A 23616-nucleotide genomic window follows, 5' to 3' on the forward strand; every position below is an offset into this window, starting at 1 on the left:
GCTTCATCAGTTTTGATTGAGTGAGGGGAATGGAAAAATAGGTATGGAATAATTTCGTACCTATCCTTCTATTTCACCACCACCGCCATCTGAACTGATGAAGCTTCTTAGATGAGAAGTGAAATGTTTTCTTCTTCCTCAAGGGAAAAAAAAACACCAATTTAGTTGCTTTTTGACAAAAAAAGCATCTTGGAGACAACTATGTATTGGATTACTTAAAATCTCCACAGACATAAAACAAACATAGTTTTCATCTGTTAAGGATTTTCATATACTGGCCAGATTATTTGTAAGACCACCTGTCTCCAATTGTTTCAGCTTGTACCAAGAGAATCTAGCAGGAGGGCATACTTCAAGTCCTTTCTTCTCCCCTGGCAGAACCCAGGGGACAAACCTTCTCTATTATAGCAGCTGCCCATGGAACATCATCCCTCCCCTCAAAGGTTCAGATGGCTCCTATCCCACGGACACACTGTACAGTAAAATCCTGAATACTTGGTGCTTCCCCTATCATTAGCCAACCTGAAAGATGAAACTGTCTAGAATGTAATATTTTTGAATATACTCTACAATGTCTGGCCTTGACTACTCTTTTTCCCTTTTTATTTCATTGTTCTGTTTCTCTTGCTTTCCTGCTTCTGTACAATTGGAAGGTGTCCAGAGTCACTTTACAACTTGGGCAACCATATAAATCAAATAAATGTAAATGCATATATACGTCACATATAGTTAGTTTTGCCCATGATTCAGGAATTAGCTGCATGTTAAAGTGTTAATAGTCAGCTTTTTTTTTTTAGAAACTAAACTGGCAAAAGAATTTTACCTCTCATAATGGCACAATTTGGAGGGCAGAAGAATCCCCCATGGGCAACTCAGTTTACAGCTACAGCAGTTTCTCAGCCAGGTCAGTTTGCACTTTCTTAAACAATAACTACTACTTCTGATTCCTTTCTGATTGTCTTGAATAAATGGAAATAAAACAAATGTAAAAAGATTAGCTTTGAAAAACATTTTAAGTGGATTGAAAACAATGCAGATATTAATTTTGAATAGAAAAAAAGTTGCACTGATGAATGACTAACATTTGTTGAGAAGCGTTGTAAGCTTTTATATCAATATTTATGTATGATTGCTTTTCTTGATTTTCTCTGATCAGGAAATCTCTGAAACATACACATGATATTTTTAGTTATATTTTCCCCGTTTTATTTTCACAATCCCCCTCTTCTGTTCCATTTATTATGTAACAAAAATATGCTTAAATATCTTTTAAAACACCTCTATTTTCTGCTTCATATCTATTTTAGATAGATAATGGTATTCAGTTATACCATTGAATCTTGTCAAATATAACAAAATAAACATAACATTCAATATTATACCGCTTAAAGTTTGAAGACTGTTTGCAAGTTAAACTTGCTGAATTATGGTTTGTTTTAACAATGATTTACTTAAGTAAGCCATAGTGGCTTAGTTCCAGCCAATAGTCTTTAGAAAGAAGAAAATAAACAGAAACAGGGTTTTGGTAGACCAGCTTCTAAATGGATTTTTAAGTCAACCAACTGATGCTGCATAGTACTTCATTGCAAGGTTGCACATGATTCAAAATACAGAAATAGGGCCATTGTTTGAAATGGGTTAATGCAGGGATATGATAGGAAATGTGGGGGCTGTTTTACATTCTTGTGGCCCAGTGATCACTGTGATTGTAAATGCCAGTAAAAAATACTTTGTTATATCTATCACCAAACTCTTTGGTTTCTTATTTAAACAGACATTTCCCCCACAACCTTTATAAAGTCATAGCAACTTTTTTTTCTGCAAAAGATACAGGACATTAACTTTCTTAGAGAATTGGAGTAGTTAAATAGAACTGAAATAAAAAAGAGGATGCTCTAGGACATTTTGAAAGATTATACAGTAATTAAACAAGCCCTGATGGTACTAACCCATTATTATTTAAAAACTTAAATTTGACACTGATAGTCCAGCAAAATATGTAACTTGCCTGTCAGATCAGTGTCAGTGACAAAGGATTTTTCCTGAGTAAACCTACCAATTATCAGATAACTGCTTCTTTATGAATTGCTGTTCAGTTAAAAACTGAAAGCAAATATAGGTTGTCTCAGTAGAGGGGATAAGAAATGGAATCTCTTGAAACAACTCTGTTGGCTCTTTAATTTATTCATAAAGGATCTTAATTTATATTAAGCATTAGGCAACTGAGTTTGTAGGATTAATTAAATCATTTGGGCTAATGAAGGTCAAGGAAATGTGCAGAGCTCTAAAAGCGTTAGGTAGGTGAATAGCTAACCAGATGGTAGATTGTTCAACTTAAGCAAATGTTAAGTTACCTTGAAGTTTTTTTCCCCTAACTTCTGATAGGGTCTGAGTTATCTAAAACTAAGCTGGAAAAATATCTAGCTGATATAGATACCTCAAATAGAATGTTTTTGTCTGACACCTGTGAAAAAAATGTAAATTTTAGGGATTAATTGGAAAGGGATTTAAAATAATAAATTACCAATGCTGAAATATTTTTATGAATTCCAAATCTGGAATTCTGTACACAATTCAGATTCTCATGTTTTAAAATGAATATAATGGAGCTGGAAGAAGTGCAGAAGGCAAACAAAATCATCACCATCAGTGACACAAACACCTTTCCTAAGAGAAAGAGGCCTGAGCCTTCCAGTTAGAAAAATGGTAAATCATGAGGTAAAACATGATCAGAGGTATAAAATCAATCATGGCATAAATAAAACGAACAGAGTACTCTCGCCCCCTCGGAAAAACTAAAACTGGAGTCATCCAGTGAAAAAGGGAGTTAGATTAAATAAGCTTTATGTAGTGTTTTAAATAATTGGGAATTTATTAACATAACATGTAATGATTTGCACAAGCATGAATACCATTAAATATGGGTTTAATAAAAGCAGTGCGACCTAATCTATCAAGAGTTATTCATTTATTTCCTTATCTTTATTTTTGTTTGTGTGTGTGTGTACCATTTCATACATGCAAAAAAAGGTTTACATTTCCAAGTTTTATTTAACTAATTCAAAAAATACCAATAAATTTTAGATTACATATTTTTCAACAAGAAATAAAGAGGACTGTGGGGGAGAGGAGTTTAGTGGGTCACGAGGTTAGGAGATTGCGCTGACAATCAGCAGGTTTGTCTTCGAGACCCAGTTGCTGCTGCAGGACTGGTTAGCTCCCATTACATGCTTCTAGCTCCTGTCAACCCAACATTTCAAAGTGAGTGACCATGAGTAGATAGATGGGTACCACATTGGCGGGCAACTTAATGGGGACATGAAAGGAGCCCCTTACTGGGTGTCCCCCCCCCCTTCACTGGCAACAGTGACGTCGCTGTTCAATCCTTTTAAACTGGAAAGACTTTGGTCTCCTGACACTAATGTAGTGGTAACAAAAATAATATTTCAGGACTTTATTGCATTTCTATAGAAAGAAATCTGAATAAATTGTTATTAGAGGTGCAGTGAAATTAACGATTCATTTAACTATGTTTCAACAGTGTTACATTTGGGAAGGAAGTTATTACATGCATTATTTTCAATAACATAAGTTCAATATTTTCAGCTATTTATATTCTTTTGAAGCTCATCTTACAGCTAAAATACTTATTGCTCATCATTGGAAAGATAAACTTATGGCTCCAAATAATCAGCAGTTTTCTGAATTCATCAAGATAAGATTAGTTATGGACAACTGTGATAAATTATGGCTTCCATCCATTGAAATGTTTACTGTCAACTTTGTGTATGTATGTCTTTGAATATATATATACATACAAACTGTGTTTTTTAGCTTTTGTTTTATTTCTTCTTTTATAATTTTGTATGTTCTTTTTGTTTTGGGGATTTTTGAATTTAGTTAACTTTTTTGCATTTTATAAATTTTTAGTTTAGAAGACCGTTATTTCTGTATTTCAATCAGCATGCCTCCAAATACTGCAAGCAGCCTCATTTAGCAACTGCCTTATTTAGTGACCTTTCACCATTGCAACAGTGATGAAAAAGTAACTGTGATCATTTGCAAGTTTTGTAGGTTGGTAAAGCAAGGGAAAGCTGAACTCAGAGTGTAAGCACAGTTGTGGTTTTTCTTGGCAACTGTTTCACTTAGCAACAAAATTGTGGTTACTAAATGAGGACTACTTATAGTTGTAGGAATATATCAGCAAGACAAGCGTATGTCATTTCCTGCTTACAAACACCTGTTGTATAGTTTTGGCCCCTGTTAGAAACAGAATTTGGGGATGATGTAAGCCTTGGTCTGATCCAGCAGGTTTAATTATGTTCTTATGGTTCAGATCATGGTGAATATAAACCATTGTTTACAGACCATAATACTTGTGCGCCAATGACGTTGATTGGCGTTTTTTACGATGTATTTTATTTCTTAAGGCCTACAGTTATTTCATCTTAATTGATTAATGTTTCAGCAGAGATAAATAGTGTGAAGGAGAAATATATACAATGTATGAGAATGTCTCTGGAATCATTTCAGACATACGTGAATATAAGTACAGTATTACGGTGTTTTCTTAAAGAATACTTTGGAATATTGTGAATTATTGTGAAGATCTGTCATTTTATGCAGATGAGCAAAAACAGATTAACACATTAACATGAAGTTGTAGATGAATAAAAAAGATGATCAAAGATGGAACTAATTTCAGAAATCCTATTTAATTACTTTGGAGCAATTTTCTCTGCTCTGACGCTCACTTAAAATGTCAAACCCTGTCCTAAACTAAGATGGCAAAGCTATTTGGCCTTCTGTAATAGCATTTCCATCAGAAAGCAAGTGATGTGTTGAAATAAGACCTTTCTTCTAAATCAAGATACTGTACTTTACTGGGCACATTGTAAGAAGAATTGAATTCTATGCAATCACCTGAATTTATATAGAGCACTCATTAATTCTAATGTAAAAAGAGGCCTAATAAATTACATTTGCATTGTATGTTTAAGTAAATACATATTTTGCCAGCATTGTACATTCACCACTGTCTATTACACAAGGAAATATTTTTGTTTCAATTTAAAACTAAAGTTGCACCTTTCAAAATGCAATCAGTGGTTCTACAAAATCTTGATGCTATTAAAATCTATAGTGCTGGATTGGACTTGAAATCCCATTAGTTAAAATTAAGATTTCCTAATGCTCAGCTCTCTCCTTTCAGCTGCTTTGGGTGTACAACAGCCTTCATTACTCGGAGCATCTCCTACAATATATACCCAGCAAACTGCATTGGCGGCAGGACTCAGTACTCAGACTCCAACAAACTATCAGCTCACTCAAACAGCTGCTTTGCAACAGCAAGCTGCAGCCGCAGCTGCCGCATTACAGCAGGTAAAAGAAACAGCCTTTTACCCAATGTAGCCAGTGATAACGTCAAAGAATAAACTGCAAAGTTGGATGGTTTTTATTTTGGGGAAGTACTGCATTTTAAGTCTGTACATGTACGATAGAGATCCTCTGTACTTTTGGGGGAATATATTACACATTGCTACTTAATAGGGCTCTGCAAGTTTTATCCCTATTTTGAGCCAGAAGTAGTTTGAGCCTAAAACTTGATTTCATGTGAGTTTGGAAACCAAGAGCCATACACAAGCTTTAAACAAAAATATTCAAGGATATGACTTCCTTCTTCCAAAATAACTGATGTAAATGAAAACAGAATAAGAGGGACTGTTAAATTAACATTCATGCTTTTAGGCAACTGCTATTCGCTTTATTAAATTGAATTCCACATATGACACATCCATTCATGTTATAGTCTCTAGAATGATTTTTGAGAAAAAAAATACTTTCTGTATGTCAGTTCAGTTCTATGTACTATGTACTTTGTTCTATGTACTTTGAAAATATTATCAAAGTTTTGCTAACAGTGCAATAGCTTAATTTTATTTTACATGTAATTATCTTATATATATATATATATATATATATATATATATATATATATATATATATATATATATATATATATATATATATATATATATATATATATATATATATATATATGTTATTCCCAGTTTGTATGTTTTTCAGCAATATTCACAACCTCAGCAGACCCTCTATAGTGTACAACAGCAGGTTGGTGTAACTCTTTATGGTTGTTTTGTTGTATCTGAATTTGACTTTTGTTTTAAAGCACTGGGCAAAAGGCCACAAAGTATATTTTAAAGCATTTTGTATTGGTGCCAAAAAACTACACTGACAAGTTACAGGAGTTCAGTGTGACCCAAAGGAGACTTTTTAAGTTAAATATAGGTAGTCCTCAACTTACAACAGTTCATTTAATGATCATTCAGGGATACAATGACACTGAAAAAAGTGGCTTATGACCTCTTTTCACACTTATGGCTGTTGCAGCATCCCTATGGTCATGTGATCAAAATTCAGATGCTTGGCAACTGACTCATATTTACGACATTGTAGTGTCCTGGGTCACTACATTTTGCGACCTGACAAGCAAAGTCAATGGGCAAACCATATTCACTTAACAGCCGTGGTACTAATTTAACAACTGTAGTGATTCACTTAACTGTGGCAAGAAAAGTCAAAAAGGAGGAAAATTCATTTAACAAATGTTTTACTTTGCAACAAAATTTTTGGGCTCAATTGTCGTAAGTTGAGGACTGCCTGTATGTCTTTAAACCCACGAAAGACTTGTTAATATATTGCTTGCTGTATCAATAAGCATTATTTGTCATGGATTTAGTCACTTTTTATATATTATTTAATAATAAATGCGCAAAATAGATATATTTAGCTTACATTGAATGTAGAAAAATATTATAGTGATTTGGAAAATATTTCTGTTTGGATAGTTGGAATATCTTTTTTTATAAAAAATAAAAAATGATTAGCTTTATTTATGTTAATATTACAGTCTGGGTGCATATACAGTTAGTTTTATAGGCAAACCAGCATGTATTAAATAACACAACAAAGGAAACATTTTTCCAGATTCCTTTGTATCTGGTTTTCTCTTTGATGAGGTAAAACAATTCAGCATGAAATGGGAAATGTTGAAAGTTACATAATAGTTTAGTATTTAAAATATGTTGTACATGTTTTCATGGAAATTGTAACCTGTTTGCTGTGCAATGGTAGAAAGCAGGCATAAGCAATGTAATATTTTGCAATATTTTATGTATGTAAATACAGGTGAAATCAAAGTGTGCAGTATAAAAACTAATTATCTTGTTTATTTTTTAAGTTGCAGCAGCCTCAGCAAACACTTTTAACTCAGGTTAGTTAGCTTTTTAAAAATTTTCTTGTTATAAAACCTAATATGAATATATGTGTAAGTATGACAGATTTTGCCATGCAGTTTATATATTTAATATTTTGATTAAACCCTTGGATATATTTTCTAGGGTAATATTTATTTATCAAATTTGTAGTCCATATTTATTTTGTATATAATGCTTTCTCTTATTTTTTTCCATTACACTGTTACTTGGAAGAATTAGTACTTTTATGTTGGGTAGTTCATATTTTAAAATAAAGTATCAGATATATTTGGTGGTTTTACATTTGTAATCCAATGGAATTAATTTCCAAATATGCATGCTTTAAATTTCAAACAAGAATATCAGCATTTGAAAATAGTTTAAAGTTATTTAAAAATGAAATAAGTATTTTTTTCAGAGCAAATTGCTTTCACTTTGTAAACACCAGAATGCTTAATGGTAAAAATAATTATTTTGATATACAACATGCCTCTGTTAAAAAATGCAGGTGCATCTTTACAAAGCTGGGTGAAAATGCATTTAGGCGACTAGAATAAGTGTAAAAATTACAACACACTATATGGCTGAATTGGCAATAACAAAATAAAATAGTAAGTAGGGCAAAATGCTTTTATATGGAAGATGTTTAGATGACAAAGATGATTAGATGATTAGTTAATTATTGATAGTGGTTGCCTTTTGTCCTAAGACAAAATTCACACAGTGAATATCTCATATATGATATTTATTTGCTTACAAAATTTAATGGATGCATCAATGTATGCGTCAAACACCTGATCTGCTTACTGGACAGCTGTTTCTTCAAAATCATCCCTCTATCTTTGGTGTTAATTTGGCGGAAAAGGCTGCCTTATGTGCAGGCTGGGTTTCTGGTGCATTGGTTGACCTACCTGAGATTTTTGGGATTTACAGTTAGGAACAAGGGGGAAAACACCCTTTTTCATCTTGCCCCCTTTGTGCTTCTGACAGATGCTATCCCATCACTTGGTACCACTCATTACCAGAATATTGGTTAGTGCCTAACATTTAGGAAGCTCTGAATGTTTATACGGCTTCTCGCTTCATTTTTTTCTTATTCAGCCAGCTGTGGCATTGCCAACAAGCCTTAGCCTCTCTACACCTCAACCAGCAGCACAGATAACTGTTTCGTATCCAGCACCACGGTCAAGTCAGCAGCAGACCCAGCCCCAGAAACAGCGAGTCTTCACTGGGGTGGTTACCAAGCTCCATGACACTTTTGGTTTTGTGGATGAAGATGTGTTCTTCCAACTCAGGTGAGTTAATCTCTCATTTGCACATAATTGATGGCAGCATGAATAATGAATTGTGTTTTAGTAATGAACTGCGCCCCAGATGCTTCCAAGAAGATGCATACAGAAGGTTGCAGACAGAAGTGTTATTTTTTTTAAAATGTATTTGTTGGGTTTTTAAAATCCTCAACTAGTCCTATGTCTGCTTTTCTGAAACCTGTTCCACCCAGCAAATATACCTGGGGGAGTGCTGACATTAACCTATGACTGTCAATAAGTTTTGTATCTTATGACTCTTGATGAATGTATTTTTTTTCTTTTATATACACTGAGAGCATATGCACCAAAGACAAAATCCTTGTCCGATCACACTCGGCCAATAAAGAATTATATTCTATTGCACTCCATTCCAATACATTCTAGTTCTATATTCTATTCTATTCTGTTCTATTTTATTCCATTCCATTCATTCTAGTTCTCTATTCTAGTCTATGTCTATTCTATTCTATGTCTATTCTATTGCTAATATCGTGGCCTTCTTTAATTCTACAGCGCTGTTAAAGGGAAGACTCCTCAAGTCGGAGACCGTGTTTTGGTAGAAGCCACGTATAATCCTAATATGCCTTTCAAATGGAACGCACAGCGAATTCAAACACTACCAAACCAGGTATGCTAAGCTCTTGCTCATTCATTCATTTTTTTCAAATTCACACAGCCGCCCTTTTGACAAAACCAACTTTCCAATCTACTGTTATTGGCACCTCTGAGGTAAAGCTGAGCCACATGATGTTCTTTTTTCCCCCTTACTAGAACCAAACTCAGACCCAGCCTTTACTCAAGACTCCTCCACCGGGGCTCCAGCCCATCGCACAGCAGCCTGCGTTCAGTGTCCAGGCACAGCCCCAGCCTCTCTTGCAGGCACAAATATCAGCCGCTTCTATAACACCTTTGCTTCAGGCGCAACCCCAGCCATTATTACAGCAGCCACAACAGAAAGGTATTCCCTAGAGCATGACTTGGGACTTTTGGTCAATTTGATTTTGGTTAGTATGTTTTCATGTGCTGCTCAGGAACATAGATGGGCCAGACATTATCATCTGCAGTTTGTTTTGTCATCAGTGGCTTGGACAGATAAAGTTCTGTTCTGCCACCTGACTGGGAAGGGATCGGAAATTTATTCTAAAGTTCCCAATGTTGTTAGCTAGAAAGGAAAAACAAATTGATCCCCTTCATATGCATTTTTCAATATAACACTCATGGGTGATGTACAAAATTCCAAACAATCCCCATATGAGAGGGCCCATATTGTTGGGGTCAGTATGCTGACTCTGTAAATAGTTTAGAGAGGGCTGTAAAAGCACTATGAAGCAGTATATAAGTCTAAGTCAGGGGTGTCAAACTCTTATTTCATTGAGGGCCTCATCAGTGTTGGGCTTGATCTTGGGGGTGGCCAGGGTAAGCGCGGCCATCTTGACATCACTGCTGTGGGGGTGCCTGTGGTTGCCCATCTGCTCGGCCAGCGAAAACAGACTCCTGAGCTCTATTTTCACTGGCAGAGGGTTGCAGGAGGCCATGGCAGCCAAAACGGAGCTTGGGAGCCCGTTTTCGCTGGCAGAAGAACCATGGGGTGGTCCTTCACTGTTTCTAGGGCAGCTCCACGGGCCAGATCTAAGTACCTTCAGTTTGACACCCCTTGTGTAAGTGCTATGATTATGTTAGCTATACTGGATCCTACTGTTGGCATCTGCAGCAAATTACAAGCCATAAGACAGGTATGTTAGTGTATCCATAATAAACCAGCTTCATCCCTGGTTTTTTAAATCTGCCTTAATGAAGGCTTTGATTTGTGATTAGGTATTTCGGTACCTTCCCACCTTGAAAATACAGAAAGTAATCCAACAGCTTTATTTTATTAATACACTATTATGAAAAAGTTTTTTAAAAACTTGTTGTTTCCTCCCCCTCCCTGCCCCCCTACCCAAAAGCTGGTTTGCTACAGCCTCCTGTTCGAATAGTTTCACAGCCTCAGCCAGCCCGAAGATTAGATCCACCGCCTAGATTTTCAGGCCGGAATGACAGAGGAGACCCCATGGCTAACAGAAAAGATGACAGAAGGTGGGTTATAAAATTCCTGTTAATTTTCTTTCATGGATAACTATTTAAAGATGAGATAAAAGCAATATTTTGATAAAAGGAAATTTATAGGAATATTATTTAAATTTCACTGTTGCTGCAATGATAGACTTTGTTTGGGGCATTCCTAATGCCACATTCCTAATGCTACATTTTTTTAAAAAAATGTATTTCATGTTTGTTTTAAGTCGTGAGAGAGAGCGTGAGAGGCGCAGGTCGCGAGAAAGATCACCCCAGAGAAAACGTTCCCGAGAGAGATCCCCTCGAAGAGAGAGAGAAAGATCCCCTCGAAGACCCCGGCGTGTTGTGCCTCGCTATACAGTGCAGTTTTCCAAGTTCTCATTAGATTGGTACGTTGCTTAATGCATCTCATTTTTACTTTTATTTATGGAAAGAGACTGAAGTATGGAATGGGTGAGGCTAAGAATCTTCATTTTTATTCATTGTAATCTAAAAAAAAGCATCCTTTCCAAACTTGCATTTCTATTGACAGCTCCTAGAATTCTAGCCAGCTGTCCAAGCTAATGAAGACTACACAAATAATAATAAAAGGCTGCTATTCTGAGTGTGGTCTGTCAAAATGCCTTAAAAATTACAATTTTCTTTAAATCCAAAGCGAAAAGTCAAAAACCAAACTGACTGTTTATGCTCAGCTCTATTTTTGGTGAGACTGAACTTTTTAATATGCTTGGATATGTCTTTACATTTGTAAAATAAATGTCCTTATCATTTAAAGCCTTAGTTGTGATATGATGGAACTGAGGCGACGATACCAGAACTTATATATTCCAAGTGACTTCTTTGATGCCCAGTTTACTTGGGTAGATGCCTTTCCTATGCCAAGACCATTTCAGCTGGGAAACTACTGCAATTTCTATGTAATGCAAAGGGAAGTCGACCCCCTGGATAAGAACACCGCTGTTCTGGACCCAGCAGATGCTGATCATCTTTACAGTGCAAAGGTGTGTGTGGCATCCCAAGTGCCACATCTTCTTTACAAATCCAGGGAGATTTTAGTTCTGTCATACTCTCTGTTTTTTATTTTTAATAGGGGGTTCAGGAACTAGAGTGGGTATGGATTCAGTCTTTTTACCTGTCTGTCCTTGAAATAAAGAGTAACTGTTATCATGATGATTATAAAAAGAATTGTTTGGACATCACATAATTCATTAGAAAACAGGAATGCCGTGGTCAAATCACTTTGTCCCGAGCACTTAACGTTTCATTTTCAAATTGATAGGAATACGCAGTTGCGTTTGTATTTGTCTATGGACTCTTAGTGGGCCTTTGAAACTTATATGCAGATTATAAATGCTTTTAAGATTGTAATTTGAATATCTAAAGAGCATTGAATCAAAAATGAAGCATTAAGTTATGTTGAGTTTCTTAAATTGACCCCTTTAAAATATATACAGTATGTAAATTTTTACTTGTTCATATAGGTCACTCAGGTTTGTGTCAGATTTCATCTATTTGTTGATGATGGGTTGGCATTAAAAAAAGAAAGAAAATCAGACCCTCTCCCCCTTTCACATCCCAAACGTCTCTATCTTTGGAGGGTCAGCTTTTGTACTACATTTTGTACCATGGCTTATTTCACATGATGCTTCTCTTGCTGTTCTAACAGGTGATGCTCATGGCTAGTCCAAGCATGGAAGATCTTTATCACAAATCATGTGCCCTTGCTGAAGATTCACAAGAAGTCCGGGATGGTTTTCAACACCCCGCTAGACTTATAAAGGTTAAAAGAAATTCTAGTAAAAACGTTTTTGTTACAAAATCCTTATCCAAGTTGGGGGTGTGGCTTTAGTTTCCATCCTTCCTTACCGGCGATCATGTTGAATATATGATGGATGAGCTGTTTTAATTCCACTCGTGGACATAGAATTTCTGTGTTGACTTATCTGGGAGCATTTGAAAATGATTGCATTTCTTATGTCTTAAGTCCAGCTTGCTGGTCAAGTTAGCATCTGCTTATTTTTAGCTGTGTAAAACCATATTTTCAAGCTTGTATTCTGCCCTAGCTTTCACAAAGTTATTTTATTAGACTATTTCCGATCTGTTTTGTATGCAGCGTCTGTCCAGTGGCAGAACCTACACAGGGAACTTGCAAAATTAATGGGTAATGATGTTTAAACCTATTCCATTGCTGAAATATATTGTGGAAAACAAAAGCTGAACTCATGTTTTTTGCAAGACTGCTGCTTCTTTATTATAGGTCACAGACTCATCAACTCTAAAATAAAGCCAAATTATATTCACATGGAATTTGTCATATAGGGCTGTGCTATAAGACTCACAAATCCAGTCAGACTTGCTTATGCTGAGAAGCCAACCAACCCTCATTTAGGAGTTCAGTGCTATTGTTTCGCAGTTTAGAGATTTTCTTTTTCTTCTTGTAGCCAAATATTAATTAAGTAACTTTCTTGTCTAGTTTTTAGTGGGTATGAAGGGGAAAGATGAAGCCATGGCTATTGGTGGACATTGGTCACCTTCATTGGATGGACCTGACCCAGAGAAAGACCCATCTGTGCTGATTAAAACTGCTATCCGGTGTTGCAGGGCCCTAACAGGAATTGATTTAAGTGTTTGCACACAATGGTAAGTACTGTATTCTTGAAATATTCTGGAGAGCTTGAAGCATGCATAAATTGAAATGATTTTATCAAAGCCAGCCTCTTCCTTTCTTTATCAGGATCCAGTAGTTATCCAGGTAAAACTACTCAAGTTGCTGTCCTAGTTAACAATGCAAATGTGATTTGGTGCCAAAAGGTTTGAAAAAAATGAGCTTTTAAAATCATGTATTTGTTGTGTGAATTTTGCAATGCCTGTATGTTAAAATATTTTTCATTTCACGCATAGCTGGAGGAGATCGTCAAGGAAACTTCATTTCATTATTCTTGTGTTACAAATAGATGTTTGGGGTAGCCATATCTTCTCCTGTTGGATTTTCTACTTCGATGTTAAATCATCTTTCTATGCTTTGCAAGTTTTACACCAAATTTAAAAGATAATTCTACTAAACCTAAATTCAGTCCAGTGCTGCGCATTTTGATACGGAGTAGCCAATGCGTTACCTTTGGCAATTAATATACATTCTTGAGCAGGTGTCTTAAAATAAATTCCTCACGTTTTTCCAAAGAGAATATATGGCTTTTGGTTTTTTTTCTTTAGAAAAAAATTCAGGTTGTCGCAGCAAAGTTTCTTTACTTGATGTGCTGCAGTGAACTAGGCTCTATAAAATGTGTTCTAGAATTTTTTTTCCAACATGCTTCTTCCCTTGCAACAGGTACCGTTTTGCAGAGATTCGCTACCATCGCCCTGAGGAGACCCACAAGGGGCGTACGGTTCCAGCTCATGTGGAGACAGTGGTTTTATTTTTCCCGGATGTTTGGCATTGCCTTCCCACCCGCTCAGAGTGGGAAACCCTCTCCCGAGGATACAAGCAGCAGCTGGTCGAGAAGCTTCAGGGTGAACGCAAGGAGGCTGATGGAGAACAGGCACTGAACGCTAATCCCTTTTTCTATTTCTGCTTCTCACAGGCGCAGGAACACAGGCACAAAACGCACATCACATGCTACACCACAAACATACCTAGAAGGAACATAACTGGTAACAATGACTGGTAAACCAGCTTTCAGCAGGATAGAATCCTTTTTTTTTTGGTTTAATTTCAGCTAGTGTATTAACTTAGAGTGTGTGCGGATACAACAGGTGGAATTAAAACTCTGCATTGAATTCACAAATCTGTGTCATCTTAGAATTAGTTGCTGGATCTGGGACCAGTTGTTGAGTGAGATTCAATGTTAAGAATTATGTAAAGGAAAAAAACCTTGAGTTTTCTCTAAAATGTTAGGGGATATATATATATATATTTATATATAACTTGGAAATAGGCAAAATGTTGAAATTACATAGCCTTTTATGGCTGTTGGCATCTTGGTTTCTGTAAAAGGTCTAAACGAAATGAGAATATTTTGGGTGGTTTGAAATTTGGGGAAAATCACAGGCTATGTGGTTAGTGGTGACCAGAAATGTCTGTGTATCCCTGATGTTTGTTGATTGTTGGTTTTTTTATCACCCTTTTGTGTTTCACAGAGGAGACTCTTTATTGGCTGATGAGAGAGGCACTGTGATCATTATTAAAATAGCAGAATGTGGTATGTGGCTTTGTTGAAATGGTCACTTTAGGAGAAGACTATCTGATGAAACATTTGTGATCTTGCCCAAATCAGCTGCAGAATTTTAAAAAGACGGAACTTTGTTTTAATACTTCCCTGAAGAAAAATGTTTTTCTTTGGGTTTTTAGGATGAAGAGGAAAAAGATGATGGGGAAGCTAAAGAAATATCTACTCCTACTCATTGGTCCAAACTTGATCCTAAAGCAATGAAGGTAAATGCAGTGAAGCTTAGATCCAGTATTAAGACAGCCATGAGATGCCCCTCCCTTTTACCCCTCTTGAACTCAGAAGATCCTTAGAAGTGAAAGAGTTGAAGGGGGAAGATTATTCAGTTTTGCTTCTGACCATGGCAGGGTCATCATTGGATGCCTCCCCAAATATATATATATATAACTTAAAGAAAGGTTTCTCAACTTGCTAACTTTTAAGACATGTGGACTTTAGCTCCTAGAATTCTCAGCCAACAATGGTGGCTGGGGAATTCTGGGAGTTGGAGTTCACGCATCTTAAGCTTGGGAAGACCTGGCTTAAAGCATAATTCTTTAAAACATTGAAGGATGTTTTTATTTATTTTTCTGAAATGTTGGAAAATACACTTTTTTTAGGGGCTATCTTAATTTTTTTTTTTTTTTTTGCTAAAGTTTCATGTTTTAGAATGGATGAGGATATGTTCCTCAAGGTAATTGATTGTATAAACAGTACATATCTGATTTATGTATTTATATTAATTAGGTGAATGACCTACGCAAGGAATTAGAAAGTCGGACTCTTAGCTCGAAGGGTCTGAAATCCCAGCTAATAGCCCGGCTAACAAAACAACTAAAAGTGGAGGAGCAAAAAGAGGAACAGAAAGAATTGGAGAAATCTGAAAAGGAGGATGAGGAAGAAGAAGAAAGGAAGTCTGAAGATGACAAAGAGGTGGACAACTGCAAATCAATGTTTATGTGCCGATCCATTATGAGTTAATTCAAAATTAAGTTTTCAATGGTTAAGTATGTGAGAGAAGGACAAGGTTATCAGAATCAGTCTTTAAAAATCACAAGAACCTGGACTTAATTGTAGTCTGGATTCCCTCTCTCATAATTGGTTCCTGTTGATAAAACTACAGGAAAGAAATCCATTTGTTTCCATGTAAATATTTGTATATCTTCAACAAGGACGACGAAACCATAAAAAGGAATTAAGTCAATTATATTTACATTTATAATGTAAATATAAATCCCTGCATAGTGGCGCAGTGGTTAGAATGCACTACTACCGGCTGACTCTGCCCACTGTCCAGCGTTTGATTCTGACCACTCAAGACTCAGCCATTCATCCTTCTGAGGTTGGTAAAATGAGGACCCAGATTGTAGGAAATAATATGCAGACTCTAAACCACTTAAGAGACTGCTGTAAAGCACTATGAAACGGTATATAAGTCTTAGGTGTTAATGCTACGTCTATACTAATCATACTTTTTAACATAATATACCATATGTTAAAATGTTAATCCAAATAGTTTATGCTGTCTAGGAATAATCTCAGTAAATTCCAATAAGCAAACATGCAACATTCTAAAAAATATGCCAGACTGATCGCCCAAATTTGCCATAAAATCAAAACAAAAGTTAAAAACCTGCAAATCAACTATCAAACCTTTCCTAAAAGCTCACTCATTCCAAACCATCCTGACAGCCTCTGGAAAAGCCATTAAGCAGGGCACCAAATGCATCTCCAGAGGGACAGAATCTCATAGCCTCAGGTTCATCCCAGAGAAGGCCTGACTCTGGGTCCACTTTCCCTCCAATTGCTCTCAAAGACAGGAGCCTAAAACTCTTTTCCAGAGGGATGTCCAGAGGCATGTCCTCTGGAGGAGCCAGGTATGATGTCTCCTACCCTGTTTCCCCCCAAATAAGACCTTCCAGAATAATAAGCCCAATCGGGCTTTTGAACGCATACGCTAAAAGAAGCCCTCCTCCGAAAATAAGCCCTCCCCAAAAATATTTAAACACATGCACAGTCGGTCCCCGCCATTTCTTCTGGTTGGTAGCTGCGCAAACAACACAAGGGGAGAGGCGGGGGGGGGGGAACATGCCCCATGCACCCAACACGCCCTTACCTAACAGCTGCTCCCGCAACCCTAGTTACCATACTCCTCCTGTCATGCTAATGCCTTCCGCAAAAAGAGTGGCAGGCCCAGCAATGCACAACACAACAGCAGCCATGAGGTGACTACGCTCGTCACCTGCTGCACCAAATAAGGCCAAGCGTTTATTTCGGGGGGAGGGGGCAAAAAAAATAAGATCCTATTTTAATGTCCAGATGCTTTATGGCTAAATAAAGATCTGAATTTACAGATGTTATTGCTTACATTGCATTGGCTATCCACAGAGAATGCCCTGCTTGGATGTTCCCTTCTCAGTAAGGTGGTGGGCCAAAACATTCTCTCTTTTTTTCCCCCATGTTGAGGTCATAGGACATGAAACATTTCCATTCAAATTGTTTTCTCCATTCTTTAGGAAGAAGAGAGAAAACGGTTAGAAGAAGTGGAACGTCAGCGTCGAGAGAGAAGATACGTTTTGCCTGATGAACCTGCAATCATTGTGCATCCTAATTGGGCAGCCAAAAGTGGGAAGTTTGACTGCAGTATTATGTCCCTTAGTGTTCTTCTGGATTACAGACTGGAAGATAACAAAGAACATTCTTTTGAGGTAACTCTTTCCTCATTTTGGTATTTCAGGAATTCAGATGTTTGAGTTCCATCTGCTCCCATTACATTAGATCAGGAATCAACAACCTTAAACACTCAGAGCCACAAAGGTCCTAAATGGACCACCACTACCACCCCAATTCAATTCTGGAGCCGACCGGAAGTCCACTTCCTCCACCATAGAGTCTCCTCCTAGCGCGGCATCCTTTTTTCTCTACCTGTCCTAACTGAAAGCCCTATCAATTGTTGCGCCGACTGGCAGCAGGGAGCCACAACAGAGGGATGAAAGAGCCACATGCGGCTCCAGAGCCGCAGGTTGCTGACCCCTGAATTAGATGAATGTTTCTTTTTTAATCTAAAGGTGGACTCTTTTATTTTGAGTTTTAATTTTATTCTACAGCTTTGCTTTTTGATGAGTGCCTGATGCCAGATTTAGATCGGGGGGGGGGGGGGAGGATTCTACTAGGAAGTTCAGATTTTGTTACAACTGTGGTTCAATATTTATAATTTTGATTGTTCTGTTTTTTTTATACAAGTATGGTAATAAGTGGTACAGGTTGTCTACACCCTATGACCACAATTGGGACTGGAAATGTTGGTCACTAAGCAATCAATCATTAAGCAAGTCATGTGACTACACCTGATTTTACAATGAATTTTACTGCAGTCATTAGGTGCATAACAATTGTGTGGTGGTTAAGTGAATCAAGCTGTCATTAAGCAAACTCGTCTTCCCTTCTCGTCTTGTCAGAAGTCAGTTGGAAAAGTCACAAATCACAATGACGTGCCAGTTGCCAAGCATCTGAATTGTTATCACATGACCAGACATGACTGGTCATAAATCACTTTTTCTGAAGCCATCGTAGCTTGTTAAAAGTACAGCCGTTAAGAATATAATATACCTATAATATTTTATATAGTTATATAAAAGTAATGACTGGTTCTTTCAATATTCTTCCTTCAGGTTTCATTGTTTGCAGAACTTTTCAATGAAATGCTTCAGAGGGATTTTGGTGTACGAATCTACAAAGCATTGTTGTCTCTTCCGGATAAGGAAGATAAAAAAGACAAAAAGAACAAGAAAGATGAGAAAAAAGAGAAAAGGGAAGAAAGAGATGATGAAAATGATGACCCTAAGCCCAAAAGAAGAAAATCTGGAGATGATAAAGATAAAAAAGATGATAGAGATGACAGAAAGGTTGGTGTCATTTTTCTGGGAAACAATTTGCCTCTTTTGTATGTGTTTACTTTTTTTTCATATAATTTAAAGGTAAAGCTTCCCCTCGCACATATGTGCTAGTCATTTCATATATATACATGTTAACAAAACCAACTTAAGCTGATATTGACAGTAAGTATTTTTAGATTTTGTTTGGTAGGAATTCCCAAGTGAATTTCTTTTTCTTTTCAGTGTTAAGTTTAAAAATTGGTATATAAAGGTAAAGGTTCTGCTCGCACATATGTGCTAGTCGTTCCTGACTCTAGGGAGAGGTGCTCATCTCCATTTCAAAGCCGAAGAGCCAGCGCTGTCCAAAAACGTCTCCGTGGTCATGTGTGGCCAGTATGACTAAACGCTGAAGGTGCACAGAACAATGATACCTTCCCACCAAAGGTGGTTCCTATTTTTCTACTTGCATTTTTACATACTTTCGAACTACTAGGTTGGCAGAAGCTGGGACAGGTAACAGGAGCTCACTGTGCTACACGGCACTAGGAATTCCAACCGCCGAACTGCCGACCTTTCTGATCAACAAGCTCAGTGTCCTAGGCACTGAGCCACGGCGTCCCTAGTGGTATATAAGGAAATGCAATTGTTGCTTGTTTGCCAAGATCTTGACAGTTTTAGAACCTTATTTGCATGCTATTAACTGGTTCCATGGAGGTTTAAAATAGTTTTGTCCAATCAAGTATTGTATTAATGTTTTGTGGTTATTTACAGAGGGAAGATAAAAGGAAGGATGATTCTAAGGACGATGATGAAATAGAAGATGACAATAACCAGGAAGAATATGATCCAATGGAAGCTGAAGATGCAGAAGATGAAGATGATGGTATGTTGAAGATATTTTTTTTTAAGATAAAAGGAAGTAGAATTTCCAATTTTGTGATATAGTTGCATGCAGTATGTGGAAAAAAGTTAGCATTCTATTTATTTATTTAAGAAAATTTATATGGCTGCCCAATTCTCAGTGCCTCTGGGCAACTTACAAACATAAAAAATCTCATATAAAAACAATAAAAAGTAATAACCCTCACCTTGCTTAATAAAACAATAAAAAAGAACTACCGGTATTTTATTTTTGTTTTTGCAAATGGTGTTAGCAGAACTTCTTTTTTTCCTTTTGTAAGGGAAAAGTCCTTATCCAGTTGAGAAATATGTATCTTTGGAAATACTTAACAATGTACAAAGAAGCAAACCAAAAATAAAGAGCAAAAAGGAATTATTATGTACAGTCATGTGAAAAAGAAAATGCACCCTCTTTGAATTTTATAGTTTTATGCATCAGGACATAGTAAAAAATCACCTGGTCCTTAGCAGTTCTTGAAAGTAAATAAATACAACCTTAGAAGAACAGCACCACAGAACATATTACACTATGTCATCATTTATTTTACCCCAAAAAAGACAAAATTGTGAAGCCATGTGTGAAAAACTAAGTACATTTTATGATTCAATAGCTTGTAGAACACCTTTAGCAGCAATAACGTGAAGTAATTGTTTTGTATCAGTCTCTCACATCATTGTGGAGGAATTTTGGCCCACTCTTCTTTACAACATTGCTTCAGTTCATCGAGGTTTATGGGAATGAATTTATGCATAGCTCCCCTGAGGCCCCATCATAGCATTTCAATTGGGTTGAAATCTGGATTTTGACTGGACCATTACAACATCTTGATTCTTTTGTCTATTGAGATTCTCAATTATCCAGGTCATGGTTGTCCCAAAGGTGCTTTTTCAAGAGGCAACTGGACTTTCTGGTTTTTCTTTGAAGACATTTCGCTTCTCATCCAAGAAGCTTCTTCAGCTCTTCCACAGCCTGTGTCTGTAAAGTAGGAGTGTCAAACTTGATTTCATTGAGGGCCTCATCAGGGTTGTGTTTGACCTCGGGGTGGCCAACCCCCCCCCCCTCCCCAGCTCCATGTCATTCATCAAGGCCCCATATTTGGCCACAATGGCCTTCTGGAGCCCTCTGCCAGCATAAGCTGCCTTCCTGAGTTCCGTTTTCACTGGCACAGGAACTGCAAGCCGGTCCTTCACTGTATCCAGGGCGGCTCCATGGCTGCAAAACAAGTCCAAATCATCATCCCTTCACCACCATGCTTGACAGTTGGTATGAGATGTTTCAGTCCTTTTGTAGTTGCACTATCATATACTGTTAACATTTAACATACTGAGGCCTATGGAGCCTGAAATGTAATTCTTCGATTTTCTGAACTTTGCACCATCTGACCTTGGGGTTAATTTCCTGGGACATCCACTCCTGGAAAGATTGGCAACTGTCTTGAATGTTTTCCACTTGTGAATAATCTTCCTCAGTGTAAAATGATGGACTTTAAATTTTTTGCAAATGGTCTTATAACCCTTTCCAGACTGATGGGCAGCAACAATTACTTCTCTAAGGTCATTGTTGGCTTCTCCATTTTGGGTTTCTTTTTATAATAATAATTATGGCATGGTGTAATATGTCACATATTGTTGTTCATTTGAAGTTGTATATTTACCTACTTTTAAGAACTACTAAAAGACCAGATGATTTTTACTATGTCCTGATACATAAAACCATAGAACTCGAGGCTGTGCTTTCTTTTTCACATGACTGTATATCAGTTTATATACTTAAAGAAGGATAGAAACATTATAAATTTCCTTATTCATTATTTCTACCCCAAACAACAGTTATGTAGTCAACTTTAATAACAAGAAGTATTTAATTAATATATGCAAGAAATTATGACAACAATCAATTTTGAAATCAAACCTTAATCGTTGGGTTATGCTAAGCCCTTTGTTACTGTATTATTTTTTTAAACAAAGTAAATTTCCACATATTTAAACATCACAGATCCAAGGGTTTTTCATGTTTTCCTTTTGTATCTTTTAGTTCTGATGTTATTTGTTCAATAAACAAATATTAAGAAATAACAGTATATATTTTGATAGCATAAGATGTTTTGAGAATGCAAAAAACTATTATCTGTTTTTATAGATAGGGATGACGAGGAAATGAACAGACGAGATGACAGAAGGGAGGGAAGTCGACATTGTAAAGAAAGGGCTTCTAAAGATAAGGTATGTATTTTATTTATTTATGAATTTGATTTTTATACCATCTTTATTATTGTTTACAAATAATTCAAGGTGATGACTGTACCTAATATTCTTTGCTTCTCCTATTTTCTCCACAACAACAATCCTGTGAGGTTGTTTGGGCTGAAAGTGACTGGCCCAAGGTCAACCAGACAGTTTTCCATGCCTAAGGCAGGACTAGAACTCACAGCTTCCTAGTTCTAGGCTAGCACCTTACTCCTAGAAGGTATTTGGCTCTGTCAGGCTTAATACTATTTCATTGCCTTCCTGTCACCAAAATACTAGATATAATCCCATTATTAGTTTGCATTATTTTTCATTATTCTATTTCCAATCCACTTTCTCCACAATTTTGGTTCCAGTATGGAAAGGCCATAGTGATGTAACTTTGGTGACCATTCTGTCCTGTTTGGATTCCTTTCAATTTGCAGATCTCAAGGATGTGGAGGAGGTTTCTGGAAAGGATGCCTTACTCCATTTGGCTGATTAACTTTCAAATCTAGAAGTGTCTGGAGACCATTGATTATCTGGACTCAATAATGTCAGATTTCCACCATGGATAAGAGAGTGCTTGATTGTCTTATATGATATTTCATGTTGGCACATGGATGGAAAAAACCCATGTTGTTTTTTCACTAAGGAATGTGCTTTAATTCTTTTTAATTTAAAATTTGTGTTTAAAATAAAAGCACTTTTCCATTCACACTGGAATGACATGAAAATAGTTCCGTCCCATAATTTGTATTATAATTTGTTTTCAGAAAGTAGTTAGGTTAATTGCTAACACTATTTTCTTTTAGCTGGCAGGCAACAATTCTGAACATTTTGCAAAAACATTTTGGACCGTCGCTTTTTTCTGGTTTTATTTTTTACTTGGTAAAACAATAAAACAAAATGGAAAGGAATACATATACATACGTAGAATAAACTCTAGAGTGAAGATTAAAATGAAAGTATGAAGATTATGAAAAGATATTTAAGAAAAGGCATCTCCTCCCAAATTTTTTTTTAAAGGATTGTAGTAGCTCCTCCTCTTCTTTTTCCTCCAGCTGCTAGTTTGCTAGTTAAATAATTTTATAATATATTCCAAACTCATTTCTATTTGGATGGTTTTGATTATTTTCTCAATAACGGGTGTTTCCCCCCAAAAACTACACTCTAAATAGCTTGCCTTGCTATGTAATATGTTGCATATAAGAGAACAATTCCTGCTTGAATTTGATTAATTGTTTTGCTATAATAAGTGGAGGCTTTTTATTGTTTAGCTCTGTAATAGTAGTTAGTATTATAATATTGTAGTAAGATTTTGTATTATAAACTAATTCAGTAAAGAAATGTATTCACAAAAATGATTATAATCTGTATTTTTAGGAAAGAAACAAGACCCAGATGATAACTATTAATCGAGATCTTCTGATGGCATTTGTTTATTTTGATCAATGCCATTGTGCATATCTTCTTGAAAAAGATTTGGAAGAGATATTGTACACGCTTGGACTACACCTCTCAAGAGCTCAGGTGCGTTGCTGTAATTTTTGCTTCCTGACCACCAGCAATATTATGGCTGTTGAAAAACAATAACTTTGCAGCCCATGTACAACTATTTATGACTTATACTCAGTATGCCATTATCCTTTGTCTGACCATTGGTCATCTCCCCACCCCACCCCCGAACAGATTGATTGAAGAGAAAAGGATTGTAGAAGAGTAAGCTGTTTGCTCTTCTATGCATTGAAAGCAATGTGATCCCTCC

General features: G+C 36.4%; 1 protein-coding gene and 1 non-coding gene across 4 annotated transcripts in view; both read left to right on the top strand.

Annotated features, from left to right (window-relative positions):
- The window catches only part of CCAR1 (cell division cycle and apoptosis regulator 1), a 29246-nt gene that overhangs the window by 1923 nt on the left and 3707 nt on the right, over nucleotides 1-23616 (top strand). For 2 of the 3 annotated variants that reach the window (XM_087702274.1, XM_087702276.1), the window contains exons 2-21: nucleotides 798-904; nucleotides 5213-5382; nucleotides 6088-6132; nucleotides 7262-7294; nucleotides 8379-8572; nucleotides 9101-9215; nucleotides 9359-9545; nucleotides 10534-10663; nucleotides 10870-11031; nucleotides 11418-11643; nucleotides 12309-12422; nucleotides 13116-13282; nucleotides 13971-14181; nucleotides 14991-15074; nucleotides 15595-15780; nucleotides 17364-17555; nucleotides 18519-18752; nucleotides 19494-19605; nucleotides 21763-21845; nucleotides 23235-23381. In XM_087702274.1, coding sequence (XP_087558400.1) covers nucleotides 832-904; nucleotides 5213-5382; nucleotides 6088-6132; nucleotides 7262-7294; nucleotides 8379-8572; nucleotides 9101-9215; nucleotides 9359-9545; nucleotides 10534-10663; nucleotides 10870-11031; nucleotides 11418-11643; nucleotides 12309-12422; nucleotides 13116-13282; nucleotides 13971-14181; nucleotides 14991-15074; nucleotides 15595-15780; nucleotides 17364-17555; nucleotides 18519-18752; nucleotides 19494-19605; nucleotides 21763-21845; nucleotides 23235-23381 — 2865 coding nt within the window. In that variant the 5' untranslated portion in view covers nucleotides 798-831. The remainder of the gene's footprint in view (nucleotides 1-797; nucleotides 905-5212; nucleotides 5383-6087; nucleotides 6133-7261; nucleotides 7295-8378; nucleotides 8573-9100; nucleotides 9216-9358; nucleotides 9546-10533; nucleotides 10664-10869; nucleotides 11032-11417; nucleotides 11644-12308; nucleotides 12423-13115; nucleotides 13283-13970; nucleotides 14182-14990; nucleotides 15075-15594; nucleotides 15781-17363; nucleotides 17556-18518; nucleotides 18753-19493; nucleotides 19606-21762; nucleotides 21846-23234; nucleotides 23382-23616) is intronic. The other variant, XM_087702275.1, reaches the window with a different exon arrangement.
- LOC148042542 (small nucleolar RNA SNORD98) lies at nucleotides 12802-12864 on the top strand. The gene has a single exon (XR_015695192.1). It is a non-coding gene; the product is annotated as a small nucleolar RNA SNORD98 (small nucleolar RNA).

The sequence above is a fragment of the Thamnophis sirtalis genome, unplaced genomic scaffold (genome assembly GCF_051295495.1).
Source record: "Thamnophis sirtalis isolate CommonGarterSnake01/CBP01778 unplaced genomic scaffold, rThaSir2_p1.2 scaffold_15, whole genome shotgun sequence".
Lineage (NCBI taxonomy): Eukaryota > Metazoa > Chordata > Lepidosauria > Squamata > Natricidae > Thamnophis > Thamnophis sirtalis.